Genomic DNA, 25,793 nt, shown 5'->3' with positions numbered 1-25,793 from the left:
TAAAAATATACTTTTATCATAGAACACTAGTAAATTATATTTATAAAATATACCAATTCGGTTAACAAACTCTTGTCTACCTACCACACATCTTGGGGAAGATTTAAAGTTATGCTGCCTTTGATATCATCGTGGAAACACATATATCCTAAAGTAGCTAATGTTACATACAGCGCTGTGACAATCCCCATGCCAATATTCAATGCTTGGGGGAAGCGTTTTGATTCTTTCATTTGATTTTCCAGTGGAAGGACCTAAGAAGAGAATGCAAATAAATGAAAACAATATAGCACCCCGTCTGATAGGTGCCCAAATTAATATTTATATGGTATATGCAACACAAAATCCTTGATGTATTTTTTAAATATTACATATTTTTTCACACTACAGATTTTTTAAATTCCTAAAATAAAAAGATTTGAAATCAGCTCTTAATGTGCAAAACTGTCAGGTTTTTTAAAAAATAAACTTTCTACTTTGAAATAATTTTAGATTTACAGAAAAGATGCAGAGATAAACAGAAGTCTCCCATATACTCCTGACCAATTTCTCCTTTAGTAACATTTTACACAACCAAAGTACATGTGTTACAACTAAGAACCAATATTGGGACATTACAGTTAAACTCCAAACTTCTACTTGGATTTCACCAGTTTTCCCGCAAACGTCCTTTTCCTGCTCCAGGGTCCTGGACAGGACAGCGCCTTGCTCTTTGCCATCGGGTGTCCTTGGTCTCCTCTGGTCCGGGGCAGTGTGTTGATCCTTCCTTATTGTTTATCACCTTGACAGCTTTGAGGAGCCTGGCTATGTATTTGGCACACTGCCCCTCTATTAATTGTCTGATGTTTTCTTCCTGACTAGATTGGGATTATAAGTCTTGGAAAAGTACACCACGGAAGTGTGATGCCCTTCCTGTCACACATGCCATCAACATGACTTAGCTCTGGTGGAGTTCATTTTGATCACCTGGCTAAGGCAGTGTTTGCCCGGAAAGTTCTGCTTATAAAGCTCTTTCCTTCCTCCTCCTCATACTCCATTCATTGGAAGTAATCACTACAGGCAGCCCGCACTCCAGGGACGGGGGGGATTAAGTGACAGCTCCTCGAGGATAGTATCTACATAAGCTATTTGGAAATCTGCCCTATGCGCTTATCTATTTAATCACATATTTGTATTCGTAGGGATTCGTATATATTTGTTTTACAGTTTTGCGTACGAAACTGAAACACTACTGTTTATTTTGTTACTACTATCATTCCAGCTCCAGTCATCATGAATTCCATCAGGTAAGCTCCTTTGTCCTTTTGACGTACACCTATTCTTTTGCTTTTTGAGCACTTCCATACTTTCTGGCAGGGCTTCCCAGCTGGCACTACTGGGTAAAGAACCTGTCTACCAATGCAGTAGATGTAAGAGATGCAGGTTCAATCTCTGGGTCAGGAAGATCCCCTGGAGAAGGAAATGGCAACCCACTCCAATATTCTTGCCTGGAAATCTCCATGGACACAGGAGCCTGGCAGGCTACAGTCCATGGGGTTGCAAAGAGTCAGACACAACTGAACAACTCAAATACACACACAGACACAAACATACTCTCTGGCAGTACAATATGCTCCAGACACACCTTGAATTTCCTTGCTTCTGTCCTGTAATCAGTCATTTCTCCAAAGAACTTCAGATTTAGAACTCAAGATCTGGGCACTAAGGGCTCAGTGCTCCTGGGTGCCATTGCTTTCAGCTCTCTCCGCAGACAGAGTTAGTAGATACACGTACGCATACTGACCCAAGTACACACATGTCTACAACTGTTTCTCTATCTATCCATCTGTACCTGTTGTCTGTCAATTTAAAGAGATGAACGTGTGAAGTGTGAAAGTCGCTCAGTCGCATCCGACTCTTTGTGACCCTGTGGAGTCCTCTGTCCATGGAATACTCCAGGCCAGAATACTGGAGTGGGTAGCCTTTCCCTTCTCCAGGGGATCTTCCTGAGCCAGGGATGGAACCCAGGTGTCCCGCATTGCAGGTGGATTCCTTACCATCTGAGCCACCAGGGAAGCCCCAGTGACATGAATCAGTACTTACATTATGAGGGTGGGGAGGAGGGAGCCCTTTTTAAAAAAGGCCAATTTAAAAGTTAAATCTGTAGGCAAATATTTGGAGGTTTTGGGCTTACAAATTTGACCATACAGTAAAAGACACTAAGTAATAATGACAGGTATTTACTGAGTGTTTACAATGTGCCAGGTGCTTTTGTAAAAGCTTTGCATGTAGTATCTCACAATAACCTCATGAGATAATAACTAAAGTTATCTCCACTTTTGAGGTGAGGTAGGTAGGTCCATGTGAAAACTATGAGTGATTAACAGAAAAGAGAAGAGTACCCAAGTCGTGTGCTCCAGAGAAAACTCAGACTCAAAGGAGAAGCTAAAGTCAGGGATGTGCCAGTGCACCTAGGAAAGGAGGAAGGGAACGAAACGGACACTACGGAGGTCCCACGTGCGTTCAGCAGCATTGTCTGTTTCACACATAACCTCATTTACGGAGCTGATCTGGGGAAGTACAAAGAGAAGGCTCAACACATCCTAACTGCTGACTGGAATGGGGAAACTAGGGACACAGTGAAAAGAAATACTCCAGTGTTGCAAGTTTGAGCAACCAAAAGTCAAACTAAAAGAAACAGAGAAATGAGAAAATGAAACTGGTTTTATTTATATTCAGAGTTGTTGAATCTGAGATATCAGAGGAACAACACTTAAGTGGAAATGTCCAATAGCTAACTACGGCTTACTAGCTAAAGCAGAAATGAAAATCTACAATTATGTCTCTAACAGGGATAAATGGAACCTCTAAGAACTAGGAAGAATTCTGTAAAGGAGAACTCAGCAGAAAGCCAACTAAAATCGCAGAGAACTGTCTCAGTTCTGCTTTGTCTGTGGTTCATACAGATGTTTATCAGCGGTTCTGCTCCCGCACCCAACCATCAGACGATGAAACATAAGCTATGGCCTTTTGCTGTTCAGTTGCTGAGTCATGTCTGACTCTTTGTGACACCATGGGCTGTAGCATGCCAGGCTCCTCTGTCCTTCACTATCTCCCTGAGTTTGCTCAAACTCACATCCATTGAGTCAGTGATGCCATCCAACCATCTCATCCTCTGTTGTCCCCTTCTCCTCCTGCCCTCAATCTTTTCCAGCATCAGGGTCTGGGTCACTGGTCCAGACCAGGGAAAAGGGAATGGCAGACCACTTCAGTATTCTTGCCCTGAGAATCCCATGAACAGCATCAAAAGACAAAAAGACATGGTCTTTTGACCAAGATCAAATGTAGTATGGGGGCTTCCTAGCTGGCACAGTGTCAAAGAATCCACCTGCCAACGCAGCAAACACAAGGGATGCAGGTTTGATCTCTGGGGTTGAGAAGATCCCCTGGAGTAGGAAATGGCAACCCAGTCCAGTGCTCTTGACTGAAAAATTCCATGGACAGAGGAGCCTGGCAGGTCACAGTCCACGGGGTCACAAAGAGTTGGACATGACTGACTGACTGAGCACACAAACAGCAATATTCTATTTTGCCCAAATCTACATATACATTCTGGGCTTTCAGTGAACGGGAAGCGTCTTTTTTTTGCTTAATTTTTTAGCCACACCGCACGGCATTTGGCATCTTATCTCCCCAACCGGGGACCGAATCCACACCCCCTGAACTGGAAGTTCAGTGTCTTAACCACTAGGCCACAAGTTCAGTTCCCTGAACTTGAAGCATCTTGAATGGAAATATTTAGGATCTCAGAATCTGCACAATGTTGGTTTCTCTTGGTATTAGCTTCATGATAAGATCATTTCACAAAACAAATATGATATGCATAAATCTAAAAAGAATTTATGTTTGACTCTTCTTATGTAACAGTAAACTTTATAACAATTTCAATTCATTTCTAATCATCTAGTCTTTAAGATATGATGTTTGGGATCTGTCTAAATATAACCCAGACTTGACAGAGTAGAGAGAATATAGATCAGACAAAATTAACCATGAGTTAATGGTTTTCGAAGCTGGGTGACGCTTACAGAGGAGTTCATCACACTATATAGGTTTGAAAATTTTCACAACAAAATATTAAAAATCATCTATTCTAATGCTCTCATTTTACACATTAAGAAAACGATCTAATATAGAACATGGATGAAACTCCTGGTTAGTAGAGGAACTAAACCATAATTCAACATTATCATGCCAAAATGCAAATCATTTTCTAGGAATAAAAAAATATAAACAAACATAAATAAACAGAAACAGGAAAGAAAACCATGTACTTTTAAATGTAAGTAAATCTCTCTGTTGACTTAAGATTTTAAAAAATAATAATGAAGAATTAAATCCTTACCACTCCAATGCCTTCAAAAGCAAATACAGCAGTACCAAAAAAGAGGGGGTATTTTTTCCAACCAGCCACTATTGGAAGGTTGTGGGGATCTGGCATATTCTGGAGAAATAAAGAAAAAATAAGATAAGTTACGTACTTGTTTGAAACAATTTAAAGCAGAAGAGTGAAATCATATGCTTATGAGCTTCACACTAGCAAACGTGGATTATAAATGTGAATAATTCTTTCACTAAAAAGTTTAAGCATACTATGTTCAGTGTTGCCAAGCTGTTAGGATTTTACTGCCAGAAGCAATTGTCTCCCTCGAGCCCACATGTTCCAGCTGAGCTAAATGCTCCTGGTTACCTGCTTTCACCTGTAAGTCCCAGGCTGTTCTCACTGGGCATGGCTCCTGCCACAACGGGAAGCATGCAAGCATATCAACATCTGGGCTGAGAGCCATAGAGTCATTATCAACCACTGCTGACAGTGTCCAGTGGAACTCATCCCCACTCTACTCTCACTGCGCTTTTGGCTTCTAAGATCTCCCCAGCTCTGGCTTCCCACCGCATGGCCCTGCGTGGCTCCCCAGCTCCTGCTTAGGGTTTCACTCTTCGACCTGACAATTGCCATCACCCTTACTATTCGTGCACAAGCCTCGACTCTGGCTCATTCGGCCTTGTTCCAACCCTCACTATCTGGGAACTCACAATCTGCACATCTTGTTCACGATGTCTGGGTCCAAAGTGGCTACTTCTTCCAGCTGCCCCAAGACTCCTCACCACCCTGTGTTCTCTGCTTTATCAGACTGGAAGTGGAACCGAGGCCGACGAAAGGGACGGACAAAGACACTGAAGTGTGACAGCACAGGACTAATTGGGGAAATAAGAGAGGTCTAGCAAACCTTTATTTTCCGGGCTCCAAAGTCACTGCAGATGGTGACAGCAGCCATGAAATAAAAGATGCTTGCTCCTTGGAAGAAAAGCTATGACCAACCTAGACAGCATATTACAAAGCAGAGACATACTTTGCCAACAAAGGTCCGCCACCTAGTCAAAGCTGTGGTTTTTCCAGTAGTCATGTGTGGATGTGAGTTGGATCATAAACAAATCTGAGTGCTGAAGAACTGATGCTCTTGAACTGTGGTGTTGGAGAAGACACTCTTGAGAGTCCCTTGGACTGCAAGGAGATCATACCAGTCCATCCTAAAGGAGATCAATCCTGAATATTCACTGGAAGGACTGATGCTGAAGCTGAAACTCCAATACTTTGACCATCTAATGGGAAGAGCTGATCATTTGAAAAGACCCTGATGCTGGGAAAGATTGAGGGCAGGAGGAGAAGGGGATGACAGAGCATAAGATGGCTTGATGGCATCACTGACGCAATGGACATGAGTTTGAGTAAACTCTGGGAGTTGGCAATGGACAGCGAGGCCTGGCGTGTTGCAGTTCATGGGGTCGCAGAGTCAGACATGACTGAGCAACTGAACTGAGTCAAAGATTTATGATAATTTATTCTCCACCTTTTTTGAGTCATTGGCCCCAGTGAGAGATGAGAGCTGTACAGCTGCTCAGTGAAAAATGCATATATAGAAACAGAAACACTAAATCTTATAAATAATTTTAAGGGATTTGCAGATCCCCTGAATCTTCTCAACAGATTATTTTAAGGAAACTGAGTTAAGTATCTCCAGACTACTGATGATGAACTCAGTTGCCGTTACTGCAGAAAGAGATTAGAGCCCAGGGTAGTGGCAGTGAGCTGAAGCGGTGGCGGCAAATAAAGCTTCAGGCGTGAGAGAAAATCATAACATCACATCTAGACTCCCATCTCCTGTGACTGGTTTAAGTCTTAAAGGAATAAACAAGACACTGTTGAGATCTTTGTTTCATTGAGGCAGTGTACTAAGGCAGGCTCCTGCATCTCACAACTCTAGCAGGGCAGGCATTACTACATTCTGAGGCAATGCCATACAGCTCAGAAGCATACTAACCAAGATTCAAAACCAGATATGACTACAAAGCCTACGCTTTCATCCTCTATGCCATATACTTCTTCAGCTAAGCAGTATCCCCCAAAAGGAAACCTGTTTATCTCCTAGGTGACACAGATGAAGTAGGGTCTTTACTTATCATCACTTTTACCTCTAAAGTAAAAAAAATAATAATAATAAATGTTTACTTGTTAAAAAACATACAACACAGTTAAAAACATGTTATACTTACCCTAACAACGTACTGATAAATTATCACAAGACTGACAGCCATGGATATATTGGCAAGGAATGAAAGCACAAACAGATTCTTGAGCTCACGAATGAAGACCAAAAGAATTAAAAATGGAAGAAAGCAAAGCATGTATATCCTTAGGTCAATACTTCTTCTCTCACATGGACTTGATGAATTGGTACTATTCAAAACAAACACTTTACTCTCCAGGAACCCTTCATGAACCTATACAGGATTACCAGGAGGATAAGGAAGAGGGGAGACAAAAACTTCCATTAACTTATAAGCATGAAGGATAAATATAAAGAAAACAATGATCTATGTACACTCTATGATAAATTCCTTTGCAATAAATAAAACATAGTTTCAAGATAATCTAGCAACCTAGAAATATATATATATGTATATATATAAAGGATAATTAAAATAGAATAGTCTTCTTTGCAAAATAACTTTATTATACTGTGAAAACAAATTCACTAGAAACTTATGAGGACAGACTTGCTAATCCATTTTGAAGCTTTGTAACCGTGATGCTTGTGCTACCTGCAAAGGCTCAATCTGCTTCTGAAATAATCAAAAGTAGAAGTATGCTTGTCTAGAATGGCCACTGGCCATGGGGTAGTTTTGAAAAAACAGTTTTTTCAAAGCAGAAAACAATCTCAAAAATGCCTTTTAAAAATGTACAGTAGTCCAAATGAAACTCAGAAATCAAAGCCCAATTTTAAAGGTATTCTATAAAGCAACTGTTGATGAATTAGTATCACTGTCAATATATATTTATTAAAAATCAGTTATCTTCTGCATGCTAGACAATAAAGTTTTGTCAGAGCAAAAAGCTTCTATAAGATAAACCAACTTTACCTCAAAATTTATTCAGCTACTTCTATAAACCAATATTTAGCTTCCAAAAGAGATTTCATAATCTATAGGCTCCATATATTAAAAATTATCCCTGATTCAATTAATCAAATAGTCCAACTTACAAAAATAGAAGTGAAATTATAGAGGACTTTAAAAATAATCTTAAAAACTCACAGCAGAGGCAGATCATACTAAAATAAAAATATCAATGAAAATCTATCTGTCCCAAACACTGTACCCTCCTTTGAACATAATGACATCATCGTCTCTGGATATATAAATTAAGAACCAAAACCTATAATAATAATAGCAAGTATTTTCTGAGTACTTTCTATGTGTCAGGTACCGAACTTCACTCTCCAGGAACCCTTCATGAACCTATTACCAGGAGAATAAGGAAGAGTGGAGGAAAAAACTTCATTCAACTTATACTCATGAAGGAGAAATATAAAGAAAATTATGATTTATATACACTGTGTCAAGTACTGAACTAAATACTTTATATGCAACATCTCATTTAATCCTCAAAACAACTCTCTGAGGTGGGTGGTAATATTAATTTCCATTTTATAGTTGAGAAACTGAGGTTTAGGGAGAGTAAGAAAGAAAAATCTATGTAATATCAAGCCAGTAAGTGGTGGTTCTAGGATTCAAACCCAGGTCTGAGACCCAAGAATCTAGTGTGTGACAGGTACATGTTCACCTCATCAAAACGCTGCAAGCCTCAAAGAGGGCCTGCCCAAGGAGCCCCCGGTCCCTTCCATGACATCGCTCTCTCTCCCCCAAAATACAGGACCAGGAGGCCAACAAGTCAGAAGTACAGAACAAAATCCTGACATGATTAATAATCCAGGGGGTTAATTTTACCCTTATCCACAGTAAGTAATGTTTAGTGTCACGACAAATGTACATATCATCTTAAATTACAGGGAATATACCTACTAGTTTTAAGTTATATTGGCAACTTATAACTCATACTGAACTAACAGACTCTCAGGTTATGCCATGTGCCATTTAAGAAATGCACAGCTCTCATTTATTTTATAATTGGCCATTAAAACTTTCTATTTTATCTTCTATAACTTGAAATTAAAGCAAATTGATTGTTTACATCACTTGGCTTTTAAGAAGATATTTTATTTGTTGACCCGATTTTCTCTGTCATCAAATTATTTACAGCCAAATACTTCTGAAGTACAGGTATTCAAAGAAGTACTTCCCATAATCAAGATGAGGCCATGATCAGAGTTAAGCTTTATCAGGGATTCCTGGCAACAGAAAAGTAGTCATATAACCAGTTTTACAAAGGACTGCTTGAGTTGTTAGGTGCTTGGGAATTTCACATCAATTCTACCACAAACCTCTCACAATAATTTAGTATTCTTTGGCAGAAAGACTGTTACAGGAAATTCTCGAGATTGAAAAATAAAGTAAAAGTATCGATACATACCCAGAGCAAGATTCAGGTAAACATTTGAGTCCTTCGGTGCCCTCTAGAGACAGAGACTGGCTATCTAATAGGGCTTCCTACGCTCTCACAAGTTTACCAAAATGCAAAACACTGAAATAAATATTATAAGATAAAATTACTAAATTCAGTTGCTTCCATGTAGAGCTCAAATTTACTAAATTCTACAATTTATTAACTTTTCAATTCAGTGATTTAATGGTTAAAATTCCAAAGGCAGATGATGTTCTTCAGCAAAGCTAAAATGCAGAATTAAAGCTATAATATGCTACATTTGCACACTGCATATAAAATGCATAATGCATTGTATAAAGGCTTTCACAAACCTTTCACCAGCTGAGCCTCACAATAAGGTTATGAGGAACATGGGGAGATTTTGCTATTGTTCCTATTTTACAAATAAGGAAATCGAGGCTTGACCAGGAATAAGAGGGTCTTACCCAAAGTGTAAGTTAAAACTGAGAGCATGCACCTGCATTCAGATCTTCTGACTCTGAAGTCCATGGTCTTTGGTTATCACAACATTTTTTTCCTGTGAATGTAACAGCCTTTCCCTATTCTTCATACCCACATACACTATTTTGTCTACCTGACATTTTCTTGAGCATTTTAACGAGAGATCAGCAAGAAGCTACTATAACCACGATGGGCCAGCATCACTGGAAGCGCCACAGCACCTCACCCCTGCCAACTGTCCACAGTGGCTTAACGGGACCACAGCCATGCAGCAGCTACAGAACAAGAGACGCACAACTCTGCATGGGAACTAAACTCTAATTCTTTGGTTCGATGTAATACTGAACCTTCAGTTTTAGGCAGATAAAGGTGGTAATAACCTTACAGTTTTAACTGTAAAAGTAGTAGCAATTAGTACAGTTTAATCAACCTGTGTGTCTTTTATTGGGGACTGCTCTCAAATGTGAGGACACTTTTGCAGAGAGGGGCAACCTCTGATGATGCTGTTTCAGTGATCATCTGTCTGCGATGCTAAGATGAGGTGCTTAACACTGCTTTCAACTTTTCTCACATCTGCCTCAATGTCTTTTTCCATATTGCTTTTTTGGCTGCAAAAGAACTTTCACCTTTCTATCAACTGCAAGCTTCTCCTTACCTTCCAGAGAGTCACTTTTTCTACCTCGCCTTATGATATGTGCAAATGAGTTAAATTCTTCCATTCAACACTGGAGGCAACTGATAACATTTCGTAGGAGAAAGTCACCAACCCTGAGCTTACAGATATGTATTTTATGTACTTATATAGTCTGTGTCATACACACACTCACAAGTAAAGTCAATGTCCTGCCCTAGGAAGAACAGTAGTGTGGCAGCTGTATGAGGTATTTAGGTCTCTGCCTAATTCACATGACCTGGGGCACACTGCTCATGCTCTGTGAGACTCTGTATCCTCATTCATAAAATGAGCATAATACTTATATTACAGTGCAGTTGCAAAAACTAGAGGATATGTATCACAGTTTATAAATATAGGATCATAAAGCATTATGAGCATTATCTATAACTTTAAGCCAAGCATGTTGGTAGCTCTCTTAAGGATGATAGAAAAGATACAATACTACCATGCTGCACAATCCTAGAAAGGCACCACTTCCATTATACTCTATGTAAATGACTGCCAAAATGGGATATCTTATCTTGACATAAAATAGCCTCTTAACTGAGTCAGTAATCCTAAAACTATATGACTTGAAGAATTAAATACTTGTAAAATCAAAAGCATATCATCAATGATGAATAATGCTGATAAAAGCATCAACTCTGTTATTTATAAAAGAAAGACTCAGTGACCCTTTCCACCATTAAAAATCTAAGAGGAGGGCTTTATCAAACTATGGCCCCCAGACCAAAACCTACCATCTATTTTTGCAAATAAAATTTTATAGGAATACAGCCACATATAATGTATTATTGTCTATGGCTGAGTTGAGACAGAGATCATATGGCCTGCAAAACTGAAAATACTTACTATGTAGACTTTTATAAAAAATGGTTGCCAAATCTTGGTCTAAATATAAAATGAAGTTATCTTATACTTAGAAAAGTGAGTCAAATATATACTTGAAAGTGAAAGTGAAAGTCACTCAGTCATGTCCGACTCTTTGTGACCCCAGGGACTATACAGTCCATGGAATTCTCCAGGCCAGAATACTGGAGTGGGTAGCCATTCCCTTCTCCAGGGGATCTTCCCAACCCAGGGATCGAACCCGGGTCTCCTGCATTGCAGACAGATTCTTTACCAGCCGAGCCACAAGGGAAGCCCAAATATATACTAGATATATACATACAGATTCTGTAGAACACATATTCACATGACTTTGCATTAAAATCTACAAGAGAAGTACTCCAGATTACTGAGTAATGCCTACTATTGTACCATGCACATGTGGATGATTAATAAAAGTTATTGATTAAAATAACTAAATAAAAACAGAGGGTAAAGTAAGAATAATACAGGCCAACTATCAGTTAAAGCACATAAAGAAACGCATTTTGGCACTGTGCTAAAAGGAGAGCTTTTTTTTTATTTCAGTGCTTTGCATGTTTGTTCAAACTGACAGTCTCTACCAAGACTGCAAACCACCTATGTTTGATGCCATATCTAAATATGATGCCATAAGAAAATGATGTCAAAAACTGGAGGAAAACACTTACTTGTTTCACATTTTCAGCTAAGAAGACAATATACACACTACAGAATCCCAGCTGTGTTATCACCAGAAAAAAGTCAACCACATTCCTAAAAAGGGATACCCACAAACAAGCATTAGTAAGAGCTGAAGATATGTCAATGTATTTTTTCCCTTTTCACTATTTTAAAACATTTCATGTTGTTGTTGTTCAATTGCTAAGTCACATCCAATGCTTTGCAACCCCATGGACTGTGGCACACTAGGCTCCCCTGACCTTCACTATCTTCCTGAGTTTGTTCAAATTCATGTCCACTGAGTTAGTGAGCTATCTAACCATCTCATCCTCTGCCACCCCCTTCTCCTTTAGCCTTCAATCTTTCCCAGTATCAGGGTTTTTTTTCCAAAGAACAGGCTCTTCACAGCAGGTGGTCAAAGTATTGGAGCTTTAGCATCAGTCCTTCCAACGAACATTCAGGACTGATTTCCTTTAGGATTGACTGGTTTGATGTCCCTGCAGTCCAAGGGACTCTCAAGAGTCTTCTCCAACACCACAATTCGAAAGCATCAATTCTTTGCTGCTCAGCCTTCTTTATGGTCCAACTCTCACATCCAGACACAACTACTAGAAAAACCACAGCTTTGACTATATGGACTTTGTCAGCAAAGTGATGTCTCTGCATTTTAATATGCTGTCTAGATTTGTCATAGCTTTTCTTCCAAGGAGCAACTATCATTTAATTTCATGGCTGCAGTCACCATCTGCAGTGATTTTGGAGCACAAGAAAATAAAATCTGTCACTGCTTCCACTTTTTTCTATTTGCTTAAAATATTTATTTTCTACAAAGAGCACATATTTATGATCTGCATATCACTAGACACATTATTGAGCAAAAAAAGTTATAATACTTAAAAGTTCCCAATTTTCCCATTATTTACTTCTGAAATTCAACAGATTAATAAGAGTATCTATCTATAAAGTGATTTCATGAAAACATTTCATCAATTAGAGTAAGCCCATCTCTCCTGTTTCTCAAGATCTTTTTCAGACCAACCTAGTATATTTCCCAGCAAACAGGATAAGCATATTCCCTACCATCCAAATCACTAATAAAAATAGGAAATGGGAAAGGACTGGGGGTATGGCCCTTATCATTCTACCAGAGATTTAGCTCTGTGCAGTTTTTTAGATACTCTAAACAATTCAAGCCACATAACACAGCGAGTACGGAAGTGGGGAAGGGAAATCACTGGCCAAATTAGCGTTATTTGGGTATGATTATAATCAAGTTAAAAGTCTGCCTACGTATTGTTAGTATACAGTCCACACGTCTGCCTATTGCTCTGGGAACAATGAGCTTGCACTTACTAACTCATTATATAAGTCTCTTGTTTGACCATTAGTGTCAAGCTATCAAGCAGTCTAATCTAAAAGTCAACAAACCCTCCTCCTCCAGTGTGAAGCTGGAAGGGCCCTTGCCTGCTTTCATTCTTGCCATAACTCTCTTTCTTCACGGTTCTTCAGGGATCTCATGTGCAAGTAATCTTGGTACCTTGAAATGAATTCAAATTTCTTCTCTCTGGTGAATTACATTTAAGTATTTCTTTAAGATCTCTTCACTCACCTCTAATTTTAGTACCCTTTACCAACAATTATCCCAGTTGCTTCTGTCTGAAAGCCATTCTTTTAGACAGGAAAAGCAGACAAAGCTGCCTTTAGACTGGCAGGAGGAGGAGGAAGATGGGGTCCTGCAGGCAATCCCCAGGGCACTGGGCTTGCTTCCTCCCTTCTCCCGCACAGTCTATCAGGCCAGAAACTCTGAGCAGCTCACAGACACATCTAACTTCCTGAAAATCAAACCATAAACAACTCTACTAATACCATCCTTTTCCTTCTTTTAACTTCCACCACACACATTATTTGTATCCTGGTTAGCATGCTGTAAACTGCCTATGCTTATTTCCAGTCCTGAATTCACCTGATTTTGATAAGCCATGTTACATTTAAACTACACAATAATAAAAACATTATATTAAAATACATACTTCAGATGTCTTATGAGTATGGGCTAAACACTACAATTTTATTTGAAATAGAGATTGCAACATTTTTCTTGTTTTTCTTCCTTTACTTAAAAACTATCAAACATGACTATGTCATAGGTTAGCTAGGCGCTTTATAAATATCATTTTATTTCAACTATCATTATAATTCTGTGAAGTATGATTGTAAACTCACTTGATAGTGAAAAAACTCAAAGAAAATAAAAATTCTTTGACCCAGATCATAAATTTGTAAAATGAGAGAGCTGAAATTTGAACCCAAGTCCATTTAACTCTAAAACTTATGTCTCCCCCCAACTTTATTATTCTTCTATTAATGTACTTTATCAGACTAAAATACCTATATTGATAACTAGATATTAATAACATAACAAGTACTTACCGTCCCCATGCTGTTTGCTTCTGCAGACAACTCCAAGGACTTACTTCCATAGCAAAACTCACAGTGTCACTATACCCTAATGTTGACTTTTTAAACCTGAAATTTAATGACATACATGCATATGAAAAAGAAAAAATTTTAATTGTTCCATAAATCCATTTCTTGAAAAGAACATCAATAAATGGACTATACACTGACAGAGGAGTTTTTGAAATTTGGAGATTTGCATATTTCTAAAAGTCATCTCATGAAATTTAAAGTTTTTATATATCTTTTTAACCAATATATTAGTTTTTAACCCACTGTTAAAGTTTATATATTTGTTGAATTCATATAACATAATATTTGTGTTTCACTGATTTAAATACTTCAATTATCTAAAAACATCAACTACACTGTTCATGCCTAAATTATTCCATTCTTATAACAGCATTATTTCAAAAAACCCATATAGGGCTTTATAATATATTGTCACATAAATTACCCTATTTAGTCATCATAATAGCCACGTTCTCTCTTCTATTTTTTCAAGTATACAGTGTTATTTAAAGATCATAAATGACCTGCCTAAAGTTTTAAGAACATTTAGCAACAACAAAAGTGAGTTAAAGTTAGAATATTAGTTTGCCAGAATAGACAATGTGTGTTTAAAAGTTGGCTCACTATCCAATAGAAACATTTTGACACAAAAATAAAACAGAATATTATTTTACTATCTACCAACCCATATATCAGCAAAGAGCATAAAAGGCCTTACACCCAAAATGAAATCAGTGACAAAATGACCATTATTTTAACTAAAAGTAGCCCTGCTGCCTCCTTTTGCCCCATGTATCTTCCCTGATTTTTTTCATTTACACTATATTAAAAAAAATTCGATTTCACTACTTTTAAAAGAAGTATGTTTATGCTGACCAGATTTCAATCATACGAAATGCTACCTTTTTCCATAATCATTCTCTTAGAATTGTCTATGTAACAGACTATAGGCAACACAATGTCTAGTTGCAAAGCACAACAGAAATATAAGACTATCTTATCCTTTAAAAACTATATGGCTTTAAAATAAATTTAATAGACTTAACAAATCCACATTTACCTCTGACATAGAAAGTGACTGCAACGTACCAAAATGTGCATACAGTGAACAGAAATAATTCCTATAAATACAAGGCTGATTGGTCCAAGCTGTGGGGAAAACATAAGTTTTAAAATATTTAAGTTTAATAAAAATTAAATTACCTTATAAACAATGAAATAACAGACTATTAGTTGTCCCTGACAAATTTTCAATAACAAATATTTGTTAGACAAAATGATTAAAGAATCATTTGCATAATAGAAATTAATGGACTTGATACAGAAAGAATTCAGTAGTATTTAAGACAACCATATGTGATTAGCTCTTATCAACTTGACTATCCAAACCTATGAATGTAGACTATAGACACGCAACACAATAGAATAGAATACAGCATGATATTTAACATCAGATGGCAAGTCTGTGACAACTGGTATCCCACCAGTAAAAGTATACAGAACCATAAAACATTATCTAAGTTACTAAAAAGCACTGTATCATCTGGGATTGTAGGCAATCTACTTCTTCTGTACATTGCTTGTTGAGAATCACACCTGAAAAACTGTGCCTAGAAAATAGCTATTTGAAAAAGTGGCACATAAAAATTTCAAGTACTCATTTACTAAAATTAAAGTGATGCACAAGGTTACTGACAGACAAAATATCACCAAAGTTATTTTTATAATCAGAAATTTTTCAGTTTCTCTAAATTAGGATGGACAAAGTCCAATATGATAGTTAAAACTCTTCTTAAGAAAATTCATCAGTTAAAAAATGTTAAATACTGAATTCTCCCCTATCAGGATTCTCTATAATTACAATAATTGGTTCCAGCAAACTCTTTGAATATTTGTTTTCAAAAGATATTGTTATTCTTTTTTTTAACTATTATTCTTAAAACCTGAAAACTTGTATTTTATTTGGAATCTAAAAAACTATAAAATTTCACCAATACTAATACTCTATAAATATATCTGTTGCTATGAATGTATTATTTAAATTCCTGAAAATCCAAAAGACTAAAAATATCTAACCATACCTGGAAAAATCAGATATTGATTTAGGATCTGTCAAATATTGTAAACAAGTAATTCGGTAGAAATGAAAAGAGTAATTAATTCTCATTTTTAGTTAGATATTATCATGTTCATATAATTTTAACAACAATAGCTAAACAATTATCTAGTTGTCACCTGATCATGTTATATTTGACTAGGCTAGATGTTAACTTGCTCTAATTTTTGCTGTAAATTAAAACTGGTAACTGTATTTTAGCTAGAGATTACGAAGATGAGTCTTACCACTATGCCTGCATTTTTTATTGCCAGTGGAAGTCCTAAAAGACCAGTTCCAATATTTCCTTTAAGAAGATGAATAAGAGTTTGTACAAATCTGAAAAGTAGAAGTTGTAATAAACATTTTAGAACAAAAGCTGTTAAAATTACATGACCATGGTTTTAGAATCAGAAGAGAACTAAAAATTAATCTAGGCAAGGAATCAAACTAACATTTCCATTCAACCAGAAGGTGAAGGAGCCAAAAGTTATATTTGGTTCAAGTCTTTCCTTTGTGCTTTAAAAGCAGAATACAGAGGGTTATTATGGAGATTAAATGAGTTAAATGAAAGTATTTTTGTACATATTAAAGTAATAAAGGCAATTTTCTCATAAGATTCTTTGCTGCTATGATATTCAGAACAATGCTGAATACTATATACAGCTAAGATGGTGAGATAGCAATTTATTGCACTATGCAATCATGACATTAAACATAGTTTATCTATGATTATCAACCTCAGAGGAAGTTAATTAAAGAAAAAATTACAATTTCTAAAACTGTGTATATCATCAAGTAAGATAAATACTAATCAGCTTTTATAATCATGAACTCCCAAGGGATTTCACCTAAGAAAGCATTCCAAGAGGCATTCGGAGAGTCTCTTGGCCAAGAAAACACTAACTAAGAAGAAGGGTTCAAATTTTTAATTTTGAAAAAAAATGCTTATTAAAATTTTTATTAGTTTATACTATTCTTCTCTGGTCAATAAAAATGTTACTTTGCTTAACTGTCAAATTATCATTAGAATAATAACTTACTCAAATCTATTAATGATAACAAAATAACAAAAAAGATTTTAAAAATATTCCACTGCTTTCCTGAGACCATGACTTTGTTTCACACCATTCACTCGACATAAAGAACTGTTTACTGCCTACTTTCCAGAGTCTAATTTCTAAACATTGCAGAAGCCCCTTCTCTGAAAATTCTATTCCTCCCAATCCAATCCCCCTTCTTTCAAGATTCATAGCATTTATATGCATTATCATGTAGTGAGGAGGCTTCTCTGGTAGCTCAGTTGGTAAAGAATCTGCCTGCAATGCAGGAGATCCCAGTTTGATTCCTGGGTCAGGAAGATCCCCTGGAGAAGGGATAAGCTACCCACTGCAGTATTCTTGGGCTTCCCTTGTAGCTCAGCTGGTAAAGAATCCACCTGCAATGCAGAAGACCTGGGTTGGATCCCTGGGTTGGGAAGATCCCCTGAAGAAGGGAAAGGCTACCTATTTCAGTATTCTGGCCTGGAGAATCCCATAGATTGTATAGTTCATGGGGTGGCGAAAAGCCAGACACCACAACACTGAGAGACTTTCACTTTCATCATGCAGTGATTCCTATACAGTGCTCTGTAATTTAGATATTTTTCTTCTTTTCCAAATAAACTGTAAATGTCTTGTGGGTGGGGACTATGTCTTACTCATCTTTGTGACTTCTGCAGTATCCAGTGCCTGGTCTATAGAAGATGATTACAAAATATACAATGAATAAAAGAGAAAAAGACATTTAAACTCTAATTACTCACGAAATACCCTCTTGATCATCAAGCTGGTGATGCTTCTGAACGGGCAGAAGCTCCTGCTCCTGTTCGTCATCTGATGTCCCATCAAAATTCTGCTCGTTTATTAAGGGCCTCATAACATCCATATCTTAAAAAAGAAAAAAAGGAATTCACCATCATTTTAAAAATTGAGTCAAAAGTGAAAAGAGTAAGCATTCACTGCAACACGTTTTCTAGTTTGTCTCCATAAGGTTTATAGTAAATGATGATAGAATTATGGTATGGAAAATGTGAAGAAATAATCCAATGAACTTTTATCTCTTGTTAGCATCAAATCATACTGCATACATAAATGGCAATCATATTTCTATCTTTATATTTAAAAGCTTTTAAATATTGTTATACAATATTACACAAGTTCAGTTCAGTTCAGTCCAGTCGCTCAGTCGTGTCCAACTCTTTGCAACCCCATGAATTGCAGCACGCCAGGCCTCCCTGTCCATCACCAACTCCCGGAGTTTACTCAAACTCATGCCCATCGAGTCGGTGATGCCATCCAGCCATCTCATCCTCTGTCGTCCCCTTCTCCTCCTGCCCCCAATCCTTCCCAACATCAGGGTCTTTTCCAATGAGTCAACTCTCCACATGAGGTGGCCAAAGTACTGCAGCTTCAGCCTCAGCATCAGTCCTTCCAATGAACACCCAGGACTTATCTCCTTCAGGATGCACTGGTTGGATCTCTTTGCAGTCCAAGGGACTCTCAAGAGTCTTCTCCAACACCACAATTCAAAAGCATCAATTCTTTGGTGCTCAGCTTTCTTCACCATCGAACTCTCACATCCATACATGACTGCTGGAAAAACCATAGCCTTGACCAGACGGACCTTTGTTGGCAAAGTAATGTCTCTACTTTTTAATATGCTGTCTAGGTTGGTCATAACTTTCCTTCCAAGGTATAAGCATCTTTTAATTTCATGGCTGCAGTCACCATCTGCAGTGATTTTGGAGCCCAAAAAAATAAAGTCTTACATAAGTTACAGGTATACATATAGTGGTTCACAATTTTTAGAGGTTATACTCCATTTATAGTTACTATAAAATATTGGCTATATTCCCTATGTTATATTTGTACACATAGCTTCTATATCTAATAATTTGTACCTCTTAATACTCTGACCCTATATTGCCCCTCCCTGCTTCCCTTTCCCTACTGGTATCTACTATTTTGTCCTCTGTGAGTTGGCCTTTTTGTTATATTCACTAGTTTGGTATATTTTTTATTTTTGTTTTTTATTTTTGGTATATTTTTTAGATTCCACATATAAGTGATATCATACAGTATTTGTCTGACTTATTTCACTTAGCATAATGTCCTCCAAGTCCATACATGTTGTTCAAATGGCATTCTTTTTATGGCTGAGTAGTACTCCATTATAAATATATACCACACTTTACACTTTCCCTTTCTGAAGGAGATTTTCACTGCGCTTCTTCCAAGCCTCCTGCTCCCTCTCCTCTTTTCCACAGAGACTCCACTCTCCATGTTTGCAGCAGCAAAAGGATCTCTGCTGGAAATTCTCTGTTTATTTTTCTATCTACAGATTATTTGAAGTTTGTGGTATCCTTGGTCTCTTATGCTAAAAGAATAATTTCATAAATGTGTTTTCTTGTGATCTTGATGAATTAACAGGTTTCGGGTGAGGATAGGTGGAGAGATTAAGATTGAGGCAGCTGCCATTATCCTAGTGCTAACTGGAACTCAGTACAACAGGTCTTCATAAGAATAAAGCTATGCTTTAAGATACTGGAAGATTCTTTAGCTTGGTTTTTATGCTCTTTTCAATCTCAATTTCCTAACCTAAAATCAACCTGAAATTTCCAGTTATCATCAGAATAAAGAACAATCACATTCATTCAGCAATATGAATTGAAATCTTTAAAATATTTATCCTTTTCACTGAGTAACCCCACGTCTGCAAATGTAGTATATGAAGAAAAGAATTTCTGCACAAAGATGTTAATCAAAACAAAATTTTTGCTGAAAATTTGGAAACAACCTAAATGTGTAACAATCAGGAAATCGATCAATTCACTAGAGTACATCCACTTTGTAAACTATGACACTGACATTAAATTATGACTTTCAAAGTCTGAATAAAACAGAGATAATATATCAACTGCTGAGGAAGAAAAAATTAGATAACCACAGCATGAGTGCAATGATGTTTTAAAAGTTAAACAAAAATTACAGAAAGGAAATAATACAAAATGTGAATAAGTTAACAAGGATATATACAGACAACAAAAGCGTGAGTACCTTTTTCTTTCTTTGGAAAATGTAAAAAATAAGAAGAAAGTAACAAACTTGACTTACTTTTATAACAGCAAAAGAAGTCACTTATACTTTGACAATAGATAAACTAAAATAAAGTAAAAAGCATCCTTTTTAAAAAATAACATAATGTTGCCACCTAAATCTATATACTACCATACATAACATAGGAACAGTAACTATTTTATCCATCTCTGAGGCAGAGAACAGCACAAAATCTTCCAGAGGTTCCTATTTGCTCTGAAATAAAATATGGACCTTAAGCTCAAAGAAACCTGTATCTTAACAACTCTACTAGTGCTTTTCACATAGCCACCCAATTTTTAAAATTCTTTTTTAAATCAAATAATATTTGGTCACTGTAGAAAATTAGAAAATATAAAGATAAGCAAATTTTTTTAAATTAAAATGACCTCATTGCCTAGAAACTACCACTGGCAACATTTTAGAGTATAAACAAACATGTTAATTCACTTCAGTTTATTTTTATTCAGCCCTACGGCTTTAAATACTATCTACATGTTGATGACTTCCAAATATTTATCTCCAGATCGGGCTTCTCACTAACTCTAGACATAAATCCCATTGCCTACTCAACATCTGCACTTTCATGTCTAACAGACATCTCAAACTTAGCAAGCCTCAAACTAAACTCCTGACCTTCACCACCAAGCCTGCTCCGCCCAGCTTTAACCATCGGTACTTGCTATCTATGTCAGGAGGCCTCGGTACCATGAAACATGGGCCCTTTATGGCTGCTTGAGTACCCTCACAACACGGCAGCTGGCTTCCCTGCAAGGAACTGATCCAAATGACAGAGCACAGCACAATGCCTTTCAGGACCCAGCTTTGGGGTCACTGCCACCATTTCCACAATTCCATCATCATTTCCACCATAATCTATTCATTAGAAACAAGTCACTAAATACAGCCCACATTCAAAGGGAAGGAAATTAAGTTCCTTCTCTAGAAGAGAGAAGCATCAGAGAATTTGTAGACATACTATAAAACCACCACAACATCTCAGATGATGGCAGTTCATTCTTCCAGACACGCAGGTCCCTGGAGTTATCCTTGCCTCCTCTGTTGCACCATCACTCCACATCTAACTTGTCAGGAAATCACTCTGGTTCTGCTTTATATATCCAGAGTCTGACCGTTACTCTCCATTCTCCACGCTGCTACCACACTGCTGTGAAGAACAAGTCCATCTGTTTCCTGAACTGCTGAAATAACCTGCTTCTACTTTTGCCCCCTTAAGTCTATTCTTCACACAGCAGCAAGAGTGATCCTTTAGAATTAGTCAAATCATGTCTCTCCTCTCCTGAAACCTTGTGTTGGCTCCCTATTCTCTCAGAGGAAAAGCCAAAGGCTTTACATGGATGTCCACACCACTACATAATCTGGCTTTATCACCACCTTGAACATTCTGCTTCAGCTTCCAGGCCCTTCTTGCTATTTCTGTCATTACTCCAGCTATTCTTTCTGTAATATTCTGTCTTCAGATATCCACTTGACTAATCCCCTAACCTGTGTCAAGTCTTTGTTCAAATCCCATTGTTTCAATAAAGCCCATTTAGGCCACTTCATAAAATACTATAAACTGCCGAGCCTGACTCTCATTCCTGATTTCTCTTACTCTATTCTTTTTTTCCATAGCACTTTTAGCCTAATGTAATCATTATGGCGCAGTGGTAAAGAATCTGCCTGCCAATGCTGGAGATGCAAGAGACTCAGGTTCGATCCCCAGGTTGGGAAGATCCCCGGGGTTATTGGCAATGCACTCCAGGAAAATATCTTGCTTGGAAAATTTCATGGACGGAGAAGCCTAGTGGGCTAAAGTCCATGGAGTCGCAAAGAGTCCGACACAACTGAGCAACTGAGCATACACATACACATTAACTGATAATAGTCTTACTGTTTACTGTCTGCTTCCTCTTACTAGAATGTAAGTTCCATGAGAGCAAGAATCTTGATCTGATCTGTGTTGTTCACAGATGTATCCCAAATGCCTAAAGCAGTGCCTAGCATATGAGAGAAGCTCAACGAATATGTCCTGAATTAATGAACAGACATAACTTAAACAAAATAATTTAGAAACTTTTTTCAGTTAGTAAAAATATATCTGGCAAATATCTTCCCATGTGACTTTAAATGGCTATTCAGCATATGGCCATATAGCTATATCACAATTTACCTAAACAATTTCCTTTAACTGAACATTTAAATAGTCACCAGCTTTTCTCTTTTATAAATGATGTAATGAACATCTGTTGATATGTTTCATGACATTTCCTGGAGACATATTTCTAGAAGTAGAAATGCTGGGTCAAACAATATGTGCATTTTTAAGGAGAAATATGTTACAGGGCTTTTACCAGTAATGCATGAGAACACACATTTCCCGACATCCTCACTGGGTTGGGTTATTAACGAATTTAGAACAGATAAACCTGGGTTCCTATCTGGGTACTACCATTGATGAGCTTAAAACTACTGAATCTATAAAATAGGAATAATAATTTCACCTACTTCACCCATCATTGTGAGAATTAAAGGAGAGAAAATGTAGGAAAAGCACTTAGACTACTTGACACACAGTAAACATTCAAAACCGCAATGTTTATTTCTACCATTACTGTGACTTGAAGAAATCAACTGCAAAGTGCACAGTTTACAGGACGTCTACTTCTTACTATAATAAAGTATTTCTTTAAAGGCGCAGGCAGGATTTTAGCTCCTGGACCTATGGTTGGAACCCGTGCCCTCTGCAATGGAAGGGAGGTGCCCTAACCACTCAACCTCCAGGGAATTCCCTCAACTTCTTTTTTAATCATTTAATGATTTAACAACGAATTACAAATATTCTTAATACGATGATTATAACTGGGGGGAACAATATTACTACTCCGATCTCTACTTTTGTTTTCCTTTTGACAGCGGGAAACCATAAACAATGTTGTGTGTTCCCTGTGGCCAAAATAAGACATCAAAGGAAAGTAGGGAAACAAAAGTTTGCCAAGTCAGTCAACTGCTAGTATGCATCTGATCTGAGCGCGCTGGCCACACCCAGGGGGCGGAGAGTAAGCTAAGGATTCACCAGTGCTCCTGATCCTGGCGCCTCCTCTGAAAAGCCCATCTGTGACAACTTCCTTAAAGCATCGCTGGAAAAAAACAGTGCGAGTCACAGCGCAGGCTGTGGTTTGCCTTTGACACGTACACTCTGCACGCCACCCGACCTCACACACACACTCACACACTCACTCTCACACTGATTCAGACACACACACACACACTGACTCACAAAATCACACTCGCTGTCACACACATTCACAATGTCTCTCACACACACACACACCCTCTCACACTCACACAGTCTCACACACGGACACACATTCTCACACGGTGACACACACTCTCACACTGTCTCACACACTCTCACACAGTGTCTCACACACGGACACACTCTCACACGGTGACACACACTCTCACACTGTCTCACACACACACACACACACAGTCTCACACACGGACACACACTCTCACACGGTGACACACACTCTCACACTGTCTCACACACACACACCCTCACACTCACACACAGTCTCACACGGTGACACACACTCTCACACTGTCTCACACACTCTCACACACTGTCTCACACACGGACACACTCTCACACGGTGACACACACTCTCACACTGTCTCACACACACACACACACACAGTCTCACACACGGACACACACTCACACGGTGACACACACTCTCACACTGTCTCACACACACTCACACAATCACACACTGTCACTCACACAGTCACACATTCTGTCACATACACACACACACACTGTCACATACACATTGTCACACACACTCTGAATCACTCACACACACACGCACACTGTCACACACACTCTGAATCACTCACACACACACGCACACTGTCACACACTCTCTCTCTCACACACACACACTCTGACACCCTCTGCAGGCCTGGCTCCCCGCCTGAGCGCGCTCTCCTGCGCAGGTGCGGACCCCAAAGTCAGTCCCCTCGGCGGCCTCGGTCCGCCCTGGTGTCCGTGGACTTGGCTGCTCTCACGTTCGAACCCACGCCAGCCCCACGCCCCCAAGGAGCCTCGCCCCGCAAGAAGCCCACTGACGACCCCGCCGAGGCTCGAGCACCGCGCACCCCGACCCGCGGGCAGCGCGGCGGGGCGCCGCACCCCCGGGCCGAGGCCGACGGCGAGCCCCGGGCCTCCGCGCCCACGCCGCACCCACCGAGCTCCTCGCGCCCAGCCGCCTCGGCCGCCGCCGGCGCCGCCGCTTCCATCGCTCGGGGGTCTCCAGGACGCCGCCGCCCCGGGGCGCGCGCTCCCGCCGCTGCGTGGCCGGCTGCAGGCCGAGGGCGCCGGCGGAACCAGCCCGCCTCCTGCCGCCCGCCCGCCGAGCATGCGCACTGGGCAGTGGGCCGGCCGAGCCCGCGCCGAGCGCCGGGGCCGGGAGCCGGAGGGAGGGGAGCCCGAGTTGAGGACGGCCGGGGACACCGGGACGGAGCCGCTTCGGGGGCAACTGGGGACCTCTCAGGGCGAGCGGAGTCCTGGCCCTTACGGCGCGGGGGCGGGGAAGGGAGAGGCGCTCAGTCGTGTCCGATTCTGCGACCCCCTGCACTGTACAGTCCACGGAATTCTCCAGGGCAGAATACTGGAGTGGGGAGCCCTTCCCTTCTCCGGGGGATCTTCCCAACCCAGGGATCGAACCCACGTCTCCCGCACTGCAGACGGATTCTTTACCAGCTGGGCCACCAGGCGGGGGCGGCGAGGGTGCCTTTAAACATAACTACGAACTTAAATTTGAGGAGCCCGTGTATTTGCAAGGCTTTAGCATTCTGAATTCTTGTCTGGAAAATTCCATGGACAGAAGAGCCTGGCAGACTACAGCCCATGGGATCTCAAGCAGTCAGTCAGACACGATTCAGCCACACACACACACACACACACACACACACACAGCCTTCTGAATTCTGTGGCTCCGTGGTAAACAATCCACCTGCCAAGACAGGTTTGATCCTTGCGTAGAGGATCCCCTGGAGGAGGAAATGGCAACCGACTCCATACTCTTGCCACGAAAATCGCATGGACAGAAGAGCCTGATGGGCTAAAGCCTATAGGGTCGCAGAGATTTGACAGGACAGGACTGAGCAAGAACGCAAGCAATCATTCTATAACGCACCTTAAAGAATGCGAAGTAGGAGGGCGTTCGCCCCATCCGTGTTGAGGTTCTGACCACTCCTTGGCTGTTGATCTCTCTGTGCCTCTGTTTAGAGCTATAGTGTCCCCTCAAGAAGCACTTCCTTTAGTCATTTTCACTTTAAGGACTTTTTTCAGTGCCCTTCACAGATGCTTACCCTTACCACAGTGCTGAAAGGAAATTAAGGTTAAGACTAATACCGATGTAGTGTCAAATATTCCTAAGCAGTATACATGGATCGCCTTCTTTTACTCAGGTGGTCAGCCTCTGCAGTAATATA

The 25,793-nt window shown here is 39.3% G+C and overlaps 1 protein-coding gene across 2 annotated transcripts in view; it reads right to left on the bottom strand.

Annotated features, from left to right (window-relative positions):
- The window catches only part of SLC36A4 (solute carrier family 36 member 4), a 44,875-nt gene extending 20,202 nt beyond the window's left edge, over positions 1-24,673 (bottom strand). Inside the window, exons 1-9 of one of the 2 annotated variants that reach the window (XM_065936808.1) lie at positions 24,545-24,673; positions 17,957-18,080; positions 16,401-16,491; positions 15,118-15,206; positions 14,019-14,114; positions 11,597-11,681; positions 6,592-6,819; positions 4,385-4,483; positions 85-254 (exon numbers count right to left, since the gene is read on the bottom strand). In XM_065936808.1, coding sequence (XP_065792880.1) covers positions 85-254; positions 4,385-4,483; positions 6,592-6,819; positions 11,597-11,681; positions 14,019-14,114; positions 15,118-15,206; positions 16,401-16,491; positions 17,957-18,080; positions 24,545-24,596 — 1,034 coding nt within the window. In that variant the 5' untranslated portion in view covers positions 24,597-24,673. Of the gene's footprint in view, positions 1-84; positions 255-4,384; positions 4,484-6,591; positions 6,820-11,596; positions 11,682-14,018; positions 14,115-15,117; positions 15,207-16,400; positions 16,492-17,956; positions 18,081-24,544 lie in introns of those variants that run through there. The other variant, XM_065936809.1, reaches the window with a different exon arrangement.
- Positions 24,674-25,793: the final 1,120 nt, after the last annotated feature.

Source organism: Muntiacus reevesi, chromosome 5 (genome assembly GCF_963930625.1).
Source record: "Muntiacus reevesi chromosome 5, mMunRee1.1, whole genome shotgun sequence".
Lineage (NCBI taxonomy): Eukaryota > Metazoa > Chordata > Mammalia > Artiodactyla > Cervidae > Muntiacus > Muntiacus reevesi.
This window is presented reverse-complemented; position numbering and strand designations above follow the sequence as displayed.